The sequence below is a fragment of the Gossypium raimondii genome, chromosome 9 (assembly GCF_025698545.1).
Source record: "Gossypium raimondii isolate GPD5lz chromosome 9, ASM2569854v1, whole genome shotgun sequence".
Taxonomy (NCBI): Eukaryota; Viridiplantae; Streptophyta; class Magnoliopsida; order Malvales; family Malvaceae; genus Gossypium; species Gossypium raimondii.
The window spans coordinates 918,680-931,786 of record NC_068573.1 but is presented as its reverse complement, the minus strand read 5'-3'; the positions used below and the strand labels follow the sequence as shown (position 1 = coordinate 931,786).

General features: G+C 34.2%; 2 protein-coding genes across 3 annotated transcripts; one reads left to right on the top strand and one right to left on the bottom strand.

The window, feature by feature from the left end:
• The first annotated feature begins 275 nt into the window (after positions 1-275).
• On the top strand, positions 276-2,851 carry LOC105797373 (uncharacterized). The gene is made up of 8 exons (XM_012627356.1): positions 276-572; positions 669-774; positions 862-1,020; positions 1,230-1,294; positions 1,385-1,591; positions 1,659-1,760; positions 2,138-2,613; positions 2,758-2,851. Exons 1-8 carry the CDS (start codon positions 276-278, stop codon positions 2,849-2,851), a joined length of 1,506 nt encoding a protein of 501 aa, XP_012482810.1.
• A 2,634-nt stretch (positions 2,852-5,485) lies between these two features.
• LOC105798041 (aspartate aminotransferase, mitochondrial) lies at positions 5,486-11,871 on the bottom strand. 2 transcript variants are annotated; one of them, XM_052621376.1, is made up of 10 exons: positions 11,533-11,871; positions 10,240-10,325; positions 7,838-8,044; positions 7,574-7,679; positions 7,336-7,440; positions 7,027-7,199; positions 6,775-6,934; positions 6,324-6,419; positions 6,139-6,233; positions 5,486-5,842 (listed from the first exon to the last, which is right to left on the bottom strand). In XM_052621376.1, the coding sequence occupies exons 1-10, from the start codon at positions 11,695-11,697 to the stop codon at positions 5,776-5,778; spliced, it is 1,260 nt and encodes a 419-aa protein (XP_052477336.1). In that variant the 5' UTR covers positions 11,698-11,871; the 3' UTR covers positions 5,486-5,775. The 2 variants fall into 2 exon arrangements, with proteins under 2 accessions (XP_052477336.1, XP_012483377.1); XM_012627923.2 differs by having other exon boundaries at positions 11,524-11,870.
• Between the last annotated feature and the right edge of the window lie 1,236 nt (positions 11,872-13,107).

Genomic DNA, 13,107 nt, shown 5'->3' with positions numbered 1-13,107 from the left:
AAAGTAAGCTCGTTGTATGGTTTTTCGAACCATCCAGTCGAGGTGAAGGGTTTTATCACTTTGCTAGTCACCTTGGGGGATGACGAGCATACAACTACATAATACATTCAGTTTTTGGTTGTGGATCATCCCATGGCATACAATGCCATCTTCGGCACCTAATAATGAGGATGAAAAAAATGGTAGTTGCAACGTTCTGTATGAAGATCAAGTTCCCAACAAGGACAAGGGTTGGGTTTTTGTGATCAGATTAGTGAGCTGTGAGACAATGTCATATGTTATCTATTAAACAAGCGCGAGAGCCCGCAACTGGGGGGCAGAGTTCACAGGGGGTAGAGTTATTGAGTCAAGCCTTGGACAGCCTAGATGTGAGTGATGAAGAGAGAATTAAGAAGCTAGAAGCAGCAGAGCACACTGAGACTTTGTATCTATTCTGCGATAATGAAGAAAGGACTGTAAAGATTTCATCAGTGTTAGCAATCGAAGAAAAAAACATGTTAGTTTGGTGTCTGAAGGTGAACTCAGACGTTTTTGCCTGGTTAGCAATAGATATGCTTGGGGTAGATCTCCAGGTGATCTTTAACAAGTTGAATGTACTCCTCGAAGCGAAACTAGTTAAGCAAAAAAAGAGAAAGTTCACTCTGCAGGTGGTGGAAGTCGTGAGGTAGGAGGTAGCTAAACTGTTATCAGCGGGTTTTATCAGGGAAGTTGAGTATCCAGATTGGGTCTCGAATGTGATTATGGTGAAAAAAGCAAACGTCAAGTGGAGAATGTGTATTGATTTCACCAACCTCAACAAGGAGTGTTCTAAAAATAATTTTCCTTTGCCTTCGATTAACCGTTTGGTTAATGCTTCTGCAGGTCACAAGTTCATGAGCTTCATGGATGCCTTTTTAGGTTATAACCAGATTTTGTTGGATCATGATGACCAGGAAAAAAAGCTTTCATCACCAAGGAATGACTTTTTTTCTATCAAGTCATGCCTTTTGGTCTCAAGAACGCGTGAGCAACCTATCAGAGGTTGGTAAAGAAAATTTTCAACGAGCAGATAGGACACAGACTTGAGGTCTATGTGGATGATATGCTGGTGAAAAGTGAGACTATGGAGGAGTATATACGGAACTTATTAGAGGCGTTTACAGTTTGAAGGGCCTACAACATAAAGTTGAATATTGAGAAGTGTGCTTTTAGTGTGCGAGTTGGTAGATTCTTGGGTTTCATGATCTCAGAAAGGGGAATAAAGGTGAACTCGGAGAAGATCCATGCTATCTTGGAAATGCCTCTTCCGCGAACAGTAAATAATATTTAATGCCTTACAGGTAGGGTAGTGACACTCAACAGCTTCATTTCTAGAATGGTACGTAAATGCCTCCCTTTCTTCAAGGCCTTGAGAACCTCTTTTTCATGGACTAAGGAGTGTCAGATAGCCTTTGAAGAACTGAAGTTGTACCTTACCTCCCCACCGCTTTTGAAGTCACCGCGGGTGAAAGAAACCCTTTATTTGTATTTGGCTACCTCGAATGAGACAATTGCAGTATTACTGGTTAGAGCAGAGGATGTTCACCGATTTCCAGTGTACTATATCAGCAAGGTACTCCAAAATGACGAACTGAGGTACTCAAAAATAGAAAAATGTATCTTTGCTTTAATTGTTGCAGCTTGCAAATTACGTCGCTACCTCAGGAAGGGTAACAAAATGGAGCATTGAATTGGCAAAATTTGGAGTGGAGTTCGCCCCGAGAACAACAATAAAGGGCCAGGTATTAGTTGACTTCATGGTTGAGTGTTTTTTCGAGAAGCCTGTTGGCCCAGCATGTAATACAACTTATAACTTGAATATTGGATAATGAACATTTTATGAAGTTAAATGTGTATGTTATTTACAATTTCATTTGAACATTGGCGAACACCAATAATTTAATTCGTTATTTCTATAATGATACATAATGATTTTGTATTTTATTCTAAGATATCTTTTTCACTTGTTGTACACAACTTAGTAGTTAGCCCACCTTAGGAGGGTATACATAAAACTGATAATTTGAAAAGCTGGTTAGTTTATGTTGATGGCTCTACAGTCAAAGCGGGGTCGGGAGCAAGAGTACTCCTGATCGATCTTGGTGGCAATGAATGATAGTATGAATTATCTTTTGGGTTTCAAAAATCCAACAACATTGTTGAGTATGAAGCTTTGATACCAGAACTGCAGCTAGCATGCCAACTAAGAGTGAATGATTTAGTCATCCATATAGATTCACAATTGGTGGCAAAACAAATGAATGGTGAGTACGAGATAAAGGATGCAGTATTGAAGAAATATCATTCAGTTGCAACTCAATTGCTCATAGGATTTGATAAAGTCCAGACAAAGCAACTTCCAAGGAGTGACAACACGTGTACAGATGCTTTATCCAAACTAACATCCTCTGTTGTTATTGAGCAAAGAGGAAAAGTCCTGCTTGAGTATAGTGATACCCCGAGTTATAACGTGCCACAAGTTCTGTGCATAGACCAGGAGGAGACATGGATGACTCCCATAGTTTGTACACTCCCGGGCACATATGACAAGCTGGATAAGAAAAAGATCGCAAAGCTACAACACAAGGATGTGAGGTATGTCATTATCATAAACTACAAATGTCTAAAAAATCCAAAATGGATGAGTTAGATGTTTGAACATTACACTGTGTAGTTAGCTATTGAATCATTCAATTACATGGTAAATTAAAACAATTTATTTTGTCCTACAATTGTTAGGTATACCCTTTTAGAGGGTGTATTCTATATAAAGGGGTTTTCGCATCGGCTGTTGCAATGTTTATCACCATTTGAGGCTGAGTATATGATGTGATAAGTTCATGAATGTATCTGTGGTAATCATTTAGGAGGAAGGCTACTTGCCCAAAAAATTTTCAGACAAGGGTATTACTGGCCTACAGTTCAAAAGGATGTACATCAGTTGGTTCGCACATGTGACTTTTGGCATAGATATGCCAAGGTACAAAGACAGCTATCGGAGCCTCTCTAAGTTATGTCGAGCCCCTGGGCATTCACGACTTGAGGAATTGATATCGTCGGTCTATTTCCAATAGCCAGCGGAGCCTTTCCAGGTTGTGTCTCATTAAAGGGGACAATCAAATATTTATATACATGGTTACTATTCATGGAATTGACGTTCTTAGTAGACTCTATGCATGCTAGACATGTGTACTATTTTGGGCTGCTTGCTAGACTCCATGGCCCCCTATATGAGAACTCATTGGGTATATGAGAACTGGGACTGCGGGCTCCTCTTGCTAGCACAGCTTGGCATGTGTGAGCTGAGATCGTGAGCTCCCCTTGTTGACTCTCACTGTGCTTTCATGCATCCATCTGATAAGGCCTAGCTGGGTCACGGGTAGGCGATTTGGACCTTATCTAGTTTCTGGGTTAGTTATCATAAGTACATAACAAAGCTAAAACCTGAGACGAGGAAGTTAACAAGATTTACCTTGAAGAAAGCCTCAATCGAGCCTACTTGTAGAAAAGTTAAATTTATAAGTTTAGGGTTTCTAAAACCCCCTATTTTAAAGAAGTTTTTCTTTCCCTTGTTTTGATGATTCAAATAACCGAGGAGCACAAATGGTCAAATGTAGATAGGCTTGATCCACCTGTACACGTGGCAAAGTTAATGTCATGTTTCGGTGGTCGCTGCGTATTCAACAAGCTGTATAAATACGAAGTGATGGCTCTAAAGAACGCCACTTTATGACCCTCCTTAGACCTAATAGGGGGACTAGATTGTTATGTACTTATGATCACCAACTCGAAAATCAGATAAGTTTTGGGTCGCCTACCCGCGACCCGGCTAGGCCTTACCAGATGGATGCATGCAAGCTTTACAGTGAGAAGTCAACAAGGGGAGCTCGCGGTCTCAGCTTACACATGCCAAGGTGTGTTCGCAAAGGGAGCTCGCGGTCCCAGTTTGCATATACCCAAGGAGTTCGCATGTGGGGGGCCATGAAGTCCAGCAGACAGCCCAGAACAGTACATGTGTCCAACATGCATAAAGTCTACTAAGAATGCCAATTCCATGAACAGTAACCATGTATGTAAATATTCGATTATCCCCTTTAATAAGACACAATGAAAAATTACTCAACATTTTACTATGAAAAACTGAAGTTGGTATTATTTTTTAATACTTTATAACATTTTCAACTTATATAATATTTTTAAGAAAAAAAGAAGAAATAATGCTAAATAAAAACATAATTGCTATTTTATTTTTTTGGGAAATTATTTGGTACACGAAGTTTTTAGATTCCATAATGTAGGGGGTTGGCAAGTTCCTTGTAGGGATATAATAAAATATTAAAAATAAATATTTGAAAAAAGACACATGCTAATTTTTTTAAGACTACTTTGGAAAAATAAGATACTGCCTGAGGAAAGACACTCTTGAAATAAAAAAAAGGGTAAACTATACAATTTGGTCGTGTAACTATTAAAAAGTTTTTATTTAAGTCACTAGGTTGTCAAAATCGATACTATATGTCTTTCTCTATTCGCACTGCTTGCAACGATCGAAAGCTCTCTTTCCCTTTCTATTATACAGTTCAATTTTTTTTTATTAAACAATTTTGGATGTTACAAATTTGTGAACTAAAGTTCAAACAATTTTTATCTTCGATCTCTAACACTAACCATCAAATTGACTTGGATCTAAGGTATGTTCTTCTACCCATCGATGGGTACTGATCTATCGTATCGATCGTCGAATCATAGCTTGAAGCTCTTTAACGACACTTTTTTTCTTTCAAAAAAATTATCCTAATAATTTAAATAAACTTTCAAATAGTTTAATGACTAAAATATAATTTTTTTAGTTAAATAACCAAAACAAAAACTTAACCATAAAAAGAAATGAAAGAATTAAAGGGATTTGTGATAGCCATTCAAGAAGGACCAGCGATTTCCCATTGAGCACAATATCCGTCCCCACGAACCCAATATTAGTTAGGTATATTAACTTTGGCCTTTATTTTAACAAAGCAACGTTCGATTTTGAACGTAACATTATTGAGCTATATATATTAACATTATTTTTTAAATTCTAATTATTTTCACCATTAACATTATTTAATTAAGTTTACTATGGTTTGACATTTTAAAACTCAAAACATGTAATAAAACAAAACAAAATAATGGTAATAACAAAAGAATGTTACCGACATTAACAATTTAACATACAATTTAAATTCCAAAGGCAAATATACAAAGATTCTAAGACATATTTATCCTGGACTTTAAAGTGGTTTATTTTATAATCTAGTTATTTATTATTGACGAAAAACAAAACATAGATTTGTCAAATCCAAAAATATGTTGAAGATTTCAAATTCACACTATTTTAAAAGTCCAAATCTAAATTATGAAACATGAGTTCCCAAAGGCTACACACAAAATTTCTATCATGTTGCTGGTAATTTTAACCTACATACCATAGAGAAATGAACGGAATTGGCATTAATTAGTTACATTGTTTTGTTTCTCAAGCAAAGATACATACGAGTTGCTTGAATTATTAAAAGTTGTAACTAGTAAGGAAATGAACTATCCATCCTTTGTAGGCCAAATCAGGTACAGATCCAATCTTTACCTCTTTCCTATTCTAGTCATAGTATTTATTCAATGCAGAAACCTTAAGTTCAGCTTCTATCAATGCTCCTTTAATTGTCCTTACAAACACACCAAAAATCTTTTGAAGGATCAATATCAGCTATGATTCTAACCTCATTTTGTGACTTCATGAATCGCATTTGCCAAATATTCGACATTGCCCGTTGTAACACCAGCCATACTGTATTTGTTTACAACATCAGCATTGTCCAGAAAGAAAAACAAAGTGTTAATATATACGGACGTATTGAACTTGGCAACTTAAGCCTACTTAATACCTAAACTTGGGAACTGTAATCCAACTTGGCACTTTTTTTAAGTACCTGACTAACACTATTAAAATATGCTGACATGGTGCTGACAACTAATGGCTTGGTGAGATTGCAGCGTGTTATACCAAGTAGGTATCTGTTGCCAAATTCAAGTACCTCCTTATATATTAACCCAAAAAGAAACTATTTTTCAAATAAATTTTACCTGATTCGACCATTGCGAGTCATATAGATGTGAAATTCGTTCGTCAAGCGATCCACTTGTTCTGGTGTCAACCCACTATAGCAAAACATTCCTATCTGTACAAGAAGTAACAACATTGCTAACCATACCACTTAACTAAAGAAGTCAGCTTGTACTAAGAGAAGTAATTGAGAAACTTAACGCACCTGATTAGTAATGTGCTGCCATGATAATGGAGAACCGAGCTTTTCAAGGTTCCCTCGTAAAGCAGTTCGCATTCCAATTATGCGATCAGCCATGACCTGGAGATTATTTGATGTTTAATCAATTTCAGATGGTTAATTTATTACATTCAACTATTGCTCCCTTATCCTGTTGCATTATAATGGTATAAACTATAGAAAATTTGCTACCCAACTGTCTCCCCAAGTAAAAGCTTAAAAGAGGGTTCAATTTCTTTACTGGTCCTCCTAAGGAAGTCCTATAGGGTTTTATTTCAAAGTCTGCTTCCATGGGTTTTATATCATCAGTCCTAGCCCCGAAACATGCAATAGCAAGGACATCATTTCACTGTGGGCAGTCAAATACATGCAGCAGCATTCTTGTTTGTGTAATTAGCCTAAATACAAAAGTTTCGGAAAGAAACCATTCAATTACCTTAACTTCTTTCAGCCATTGTTTCTTCAAGTCTGGATCACTAAGAATGGTTGAAACTATGAGAGCACCATGAACAGGTGGGTTGCTGTACATAGGTCTCGCAAGCTGTTGCAGTTGACTTTTTACAGCTACTGCTTGTTTTTCATCTTCACAAAGCACACTGCAGTTGGTTATTGCGGAATTAGTATCAGAAATTAAAACCATGATGGGAAAAATGTCGTGCATTTGTTGACAATGATAAGAGACAATTACCTGAGGCATCCTACCCTCTGGCCATAGAGTCCCATGTTTTTTGCATATGATTGTGCAATTCCTATGTGATGACCATCCTCAAGAAAAATCCTGATGGCCTTTGCATCTTTCTCTGGGTCACCACTAGCAAAGCCTTGATACGCCATGTCAAAGAAGGCAAAATGACCTTTTGCCTGACAAAAATTGATTATAATGTTTCAATAAGGTAAAGGCCTCAGTAAGAAAAGAAATGTAATGTGAACATAAGGAAACCAAATTGTCTTAAGAAGTGAATTTGGGGAAAGAAAAAGGGTGCAAATAAGCATTTACCTTGATGTGGTGTGAGATTTCTCTCCACTGCTCCTCTGAAGGATCCACACCAGTGGGGTTATGAGCACATGCATGAAGTAGAAAGAATGAGCCATTTGGAGCATTCTGTGAAGAAAAGAGGGACATACCCTTTAGATACACACATAGAACCAAGGGGAGTTCAAAAACTAAAAGGAATGGAAGTTAAGGATGGAATATTACTTAAGATGTTCAGATACAACGACTAATCCTTGCATACCTTAATGTCATCTATCATTGCTGCAAAATCTAGACCCTTCGACTCTGGGTGATAATAATGGTAGGTTTTCTGAGGGACCTGAGCATCTCTCCAAATGTTGTGGTGGCTGTTGATATCACATTACAAGCAACATAAATTAAGCGAAAGAAAGAGAGAAGACCAAATTATAATTTCTCAATCTGATAATTCAATTTGTACAGTCCTAAAAAATGAGCTAAGAGCGAAAGAAACTAGCATCTATGACAACATAGCAGGAAGGCTCACTTGGCCCAAGTAGGGACTGGTATATAGATTTGGGAGTCAGGACAAAAACGCTTTTGAAAGTCTGCAAAAAGTCGGCATGCACCAGTCCCAGACAGAGCTTGAACTGCTGCTATCCTTTTTTCTTTTATCAACTCAGAATTCTCACCATAGGCCAACTTCAGTGTTTCTTCCACCATCTTCACGCTTCCTCCCATAGGAAGATATTCCCTGATAAAAAGAAAACAATATGGAGTACATTTCTGTCAATTCCATAGAAAAAAAAAAGAAAAAAAAGAATACAGAAATGATTGTTGAAATGAATTAAATATCCATGAGGTCCAATACAATCCTCTTAAAAGATGTTAAAGCACATGCAAAGGAAGTCCTTTAAACACAGTCCAACAAATAGATGTGCCATGAGCACCAGGCTCTCATAGGAATCAGATATGAACGGACTACGTGCACAAGAAAAGGAATAATGTGAGAAAATTCTGGCCTAGTTTGTAGGGAAAATGCACATGCATTCCAGATATCACAAAATGAAAAGTTGGTGCCATACAGAGTAAATCATATACAGATAGTCAAGCACAGAAAGATTGAAAACAATTTTCCTATTCTTAGGAGTTCTATACCATCTTCAAAATGAAAAAAACAAAGTCCTACATTACCAGTGTCGTTAGGCTTGTGTCTAAGAGAGCCAGACAACAAAAGCACCTCAGACCTGACTGAGCAAAGTGCATTTGACCAGTGCATGCCTAGTAGTGTCTTTTTGTAAGGCAGCAGTCAATAAAAATGCCCTTACGGTAAAAGTTCTCTTTACTTTATATTCTTTTTTTCTTAATTGTACCTTTACTAGCAAGCAAGAAAGGGACAATATCACTCTCTACTTTTCAATATTTGAGTATTCAACAACAAATATCAGAGCATAAGAAAATCATGCATATTAGCCAAACAAATTTTTTTTTTTTTTTGCATGTTAAACTAGACCACTCTTTAAAGTTAATTATCATAATTATATATCTTAAGCTAATACACACACAAACATAAAGACGGGATACAAACATGCGCATATACATCACTCAGACGAGTGCTTTTTTTGTGCTTTGCGCCTAATACAACATGAAGGTTCTAGCACCTATAGTGTGCCTTGCGCCCTTGATAACAAGTATGTTACCCCGTCTATGGATTATAAATGTAGCAGAAGCAATGAAATAGCAACAACATAGAGCTCCTGAATCTTTTTTTCCTCTAGGTACTATTTTTAGCACAGCAAGGGCAGAGTCACGGATAAGATATTTTAAGATTATTATTATCGATTATGTGTACTACTTGATGATACGATTCTGAATTTGGGTAAGATGTAACAAAGACAAAAATTTCATTTTTAATAGTCTTTCTAGTTTAATCAATCTTAAATCATTTGGACATAGGTTGCATTTAGTTAAATTGAATGGCATATCCACAAGGGCGGACTAACACCAGATTCAGTAAAAATGCATCATTTGAAATCCATAATAACAGTAGCAATGCAATTATCAGTTAATCAAAAATACGTTTACAATTACAAAGGTTCCTACACAATCCACTTCAGGAGCCAAACTGCATCGTTCATCAATTTCTGAACTTCCAATTTTACCAAGCGAACTCACAAAATTTAGTAGTACTATAAAATGGAACCACCTTTTTCCGTAAAAGAAGCCACTAGAGATGAGCCAGAAAAAGACTCATTATAACCATGATATCAACCATGAAATGTCAACATTGTGAAAGGAATCAAATGGAAAGTAGAAAATGAAAAGAAATAAAGGACAATTCCATTGTACCATAAAAAATGTCACCAACCACCAATATGAATTTCAATAAAACTTCTAACAGGACAGGTTGTAGTATATAAAAATAATTGAAAATTATTACTAAGTATTCGTCTAGTTGTTAGGATTTCCTTTAATCCCTACAAAGCAAGCCAATGTGTGACCGTGACATTCATCCAAATACAATTGTAAGGTATATCTTATATGGGATCTTATTTAATACAATAGAAGTAAAATATTTTCGCTCCAGAAGTGGGAGTGAAGACTACCACATGCCTCATTTTCTTCTTATTTAGTTTCTTTTTAAAATTATACCTTAAAAGATATATTTTGAATTACACGATCGTTTTATCTTTTATTAACAAAGCAAATACAAATCTAATTAGTAAAAATAGCAACTGAAGTGCTTATGCCAAATGGTTCATCCAGCTAGAGTTAGGAGGTGGGTTCCTGCAAGACTAGAGCTTGCTCTCTCAGGCACTTTGCAACCCCCCCCCCCCCATTATTTTCCTACCTAAGCTTTGGCTTTACTTGAACCAATTTTAAAAAATCTAGCTACTTAAGTTTTATGCCATACTTAGAACAACAGCGTTTAGGGTTTAAATGACTTACATGTTCAAATTCCCAGCAATCCTTCGCTCGGCTTCTCTAACACATTCCAAAACAACTGGCTTTCCATTATCATCACGGTAAGCACCCTGTAAACAAATCCTGAACATTAACAACTCTATTGCCTTTACATTTTAAGAAACAAAAAGAAAATTGCCCGTCAACAGGTTTTTATAGTCCGTATCATCTTATTCAAGCTTTAATTGCTCAATTACTATCAAATTATGATTACTTTAGTCTTAGAATTCAACTTAACTACTAAGCCAACAACTATATTAGCCGGGGCTAAGAGTTATTTTGTATTTTGTCTTTTTTATTAAATATTTAGTAAAATTAATTTTATAAATTAGATTAAAGAATAAATTAATTTTTTTATATTAAAGAACTTGTCTAATTTTAAGAATAGAAATAAATAAAATTTTAACAGAAAAGATTAATTTACTTTTTAATTTAATCTACAACAACTAATTACTTTTTTTTTTAAATTTAAAAATAAAATATAATCTCTTAGTATAATTCCTTTATATTACTTTTACCCTCATTTTACCTAAACAGGCCTGTCTTTCACATGTTTGTATACTTCGAATGTATGAGGAAAAAAAATTAGTCCACTCACCTTGACTCAGGAAACGTATGCCACCACAATAAAACCAATAAATAAATCTAATATTTAACTTTATCGCTAAAACTAAATTTTACTCATGGGGAGATTTCTGTGCCTAAAACAAAAAAAAAAAATCTTTTTACTACTAACTACTTTACAGAGTAATATATATATTCTTGGCCCGAAAATATATAACAAAGAAAGAGTCAATTTAAATAATTATTAAGTAAAAATAAAAAACTAGCTTATGAATAATTAAATGTAATTTTTTTAATCTTTTCTTTACGAATTATTCACCTAATTTAACTTTAAACTAAAAACTTCATAAAAAAAGTTTAAACTAAAAATAAAGAAATTATGTTTTTACTATTAATTAGATACTCAAATTTTACTCTAATAGTTACCTTTTTTAATACACTTTGACAGTTACTATTTTACCTTTACATTTTCAAGGAAGTTCCAACAAAAGTTTAAAACAAGTACAAAAAAGCAATAGCAATTAATTTTTTCTTTTCTGTTTTGTAGGTAATCCAAACAAAAGAGATTTACGTAATTAGCTCAAAACAAGGTACAGATTTTTAAGAATGCCCAAAAAAAAAAAAAACTCTACGGAAAGGAGCAATCAAAAACAGAAAAGTCTAAGAACAAATCTGTATGAGGAAAGAAAGAAAAAAGAAGCATACGACTCCAACATTAACTTTATCGGCACTTTGATCGGCCAAAAAAGCCTCCGTAACACCAAGAATAGGATCCTTGGGAGCGGGTTGAACGCTACGCCACCACGATGACATGTATCGCGCACCAACGACGGCCGTCCGATCCATGATGCGACCAGACATAGCTCTTCGGATCGCCATTTAGTCACCAACAAAGAAGTTCGTAGTTGAAACAGAAAGTGAAGAAAAGCGCGACAATGGCGTTATCGGAGGATTTTCTCTCGGTTATATCAATGAAATGAAATAAGATTAAAAGAGTGAAGCTAATCGAATCCAATCCAATCCAATCCAGTTGAGCAATTTGCTGTAACAACCTTGAAATGCGTGAGAATGCTTTAATAGCCAATTGGAGGTCACGTATTTGTTTCTGACACTGAATTTTTCTGATTTTACTAGATTGCCATTGCCCCTCAAGGGTTCTTTTTGGACTATATTAAGAGTTACCCACTGAAAAATTACAAATTAGCTATCGAATTATTTGATTTTGTTTTAATCAATAGTAAAAAAATTATGATAATTTGGTAATAACAAAAAGATAAAATTGATTATTTAAATAATTATTATATAATTTTTTATAATTAAGCGATAAAAATAAATTTACTAATAGTTGTCATAATTTAGTTAAAAAACCCTTATAATAATTTACAAAATTAAATATTTTTTTGGGTAAATTACAATAACATGACAAAGCTTAAACAACCAACGCGAATAGCACTCGGACCACACTTGGAACGATGAACACCTTTAATTATTAAGCCATCGCATGAGATTCACAAAATTAAATATTTGAGTACTATTATAGTTTACACTTTTTCTTTTCAAGTATGAAAGTTTAATAATAATTTGATTTAAATGAAATTGTTTATAAGTATACATATCTATCATGTTTGTGTAACACTTACAATTAGTAGATTTCATTATAATTTGAATAATTACACTCAAATCTAATTATTTTATAACTTTCCAAACATGTCTCTACCTTAAGTTTAAAAGTTATTTTTATCTGGTAATAATAGCATTTAATTTTAGGACATATATTTAATTTTAATATATAATTATATTATATTACTAATCTAGTTTAAATAATTCTAGAGATAAATTTCCATACATTTTCGCATATTAAATAATTAAAAATTTACATAGTATTTATTATATATTATTTTAACTAAATTGCATGATTTTTATTCATAATTATTTATACTTGACCAAATCACAATTGACAATGATGAGTATATGCTTAATCTTAAAGAGAAACAATCCAACAAATACGAAATTTAGAGTAATTAGATAAAATTGTAAAATAAATATTTTCCTTATTAATTTTTGCTAATAAATATATTGTCAAATATTTTATTATACTACCATATTATATAAAATGATTTGATTTTAAGTTTTGTTGTTTATAGAAATTTTCTCAAGTTTTATTGATAATTTTATAATTATTTTCTTGTTTTTTAGAAATGAAAATTTTGTAGTTCTATAAATATAATTTACACAACCACATATGATATAAAGAATTATAATGTAATTACATTATATCACCAAACACAT

Excerpts from the sequence above, each read along its gene's own strand:
- LOC105797373 (XM_012627356.1), top strand. The coding sequence starts at position 276 with ATGTTATCTATTAAACAAGCGCGAGAGCCCGCAACTGGGGGGCAGAGT. Across the intron at positions 573-668 it reads TGCTTGGGGTAGATCTCCAG|GAGGTAGCTAAACTGTTATC; the intron begins GTGATCTTTAAC and ends GTCGTGAGGTAG. Across the intron at positions 1,761-2,137 it reads GAACAACAATAAAGGGCCAG|TATGAATTATCTTTTGGGTT; the intron begins GTATTAGTTGAC and ends AATGAATGATAG.
- LOC105798041 (XM_012627923.2), bottom strand. The coding sequence starts at position 11,697 with ATGGCGATCCGAAGAGCTATGTCTGGTCGCATCATGGATCGGACGGCC. Across the intron at positions 8,045-10,239 it reads ATTGCTGGGAATTTGAACAT|GGAATATCTTCCTATGGGAG; the intron begins GTAAGTCATTTA and ends TCTTTTTATCAG. Across the intron at positions 7,441-7,573 it reads CAATGATAGATGACATTAAG|AATGCTCCAAATGGCTCATT; the intron begins GTATGCAAGGAT and ends TTTTCTTCACAG.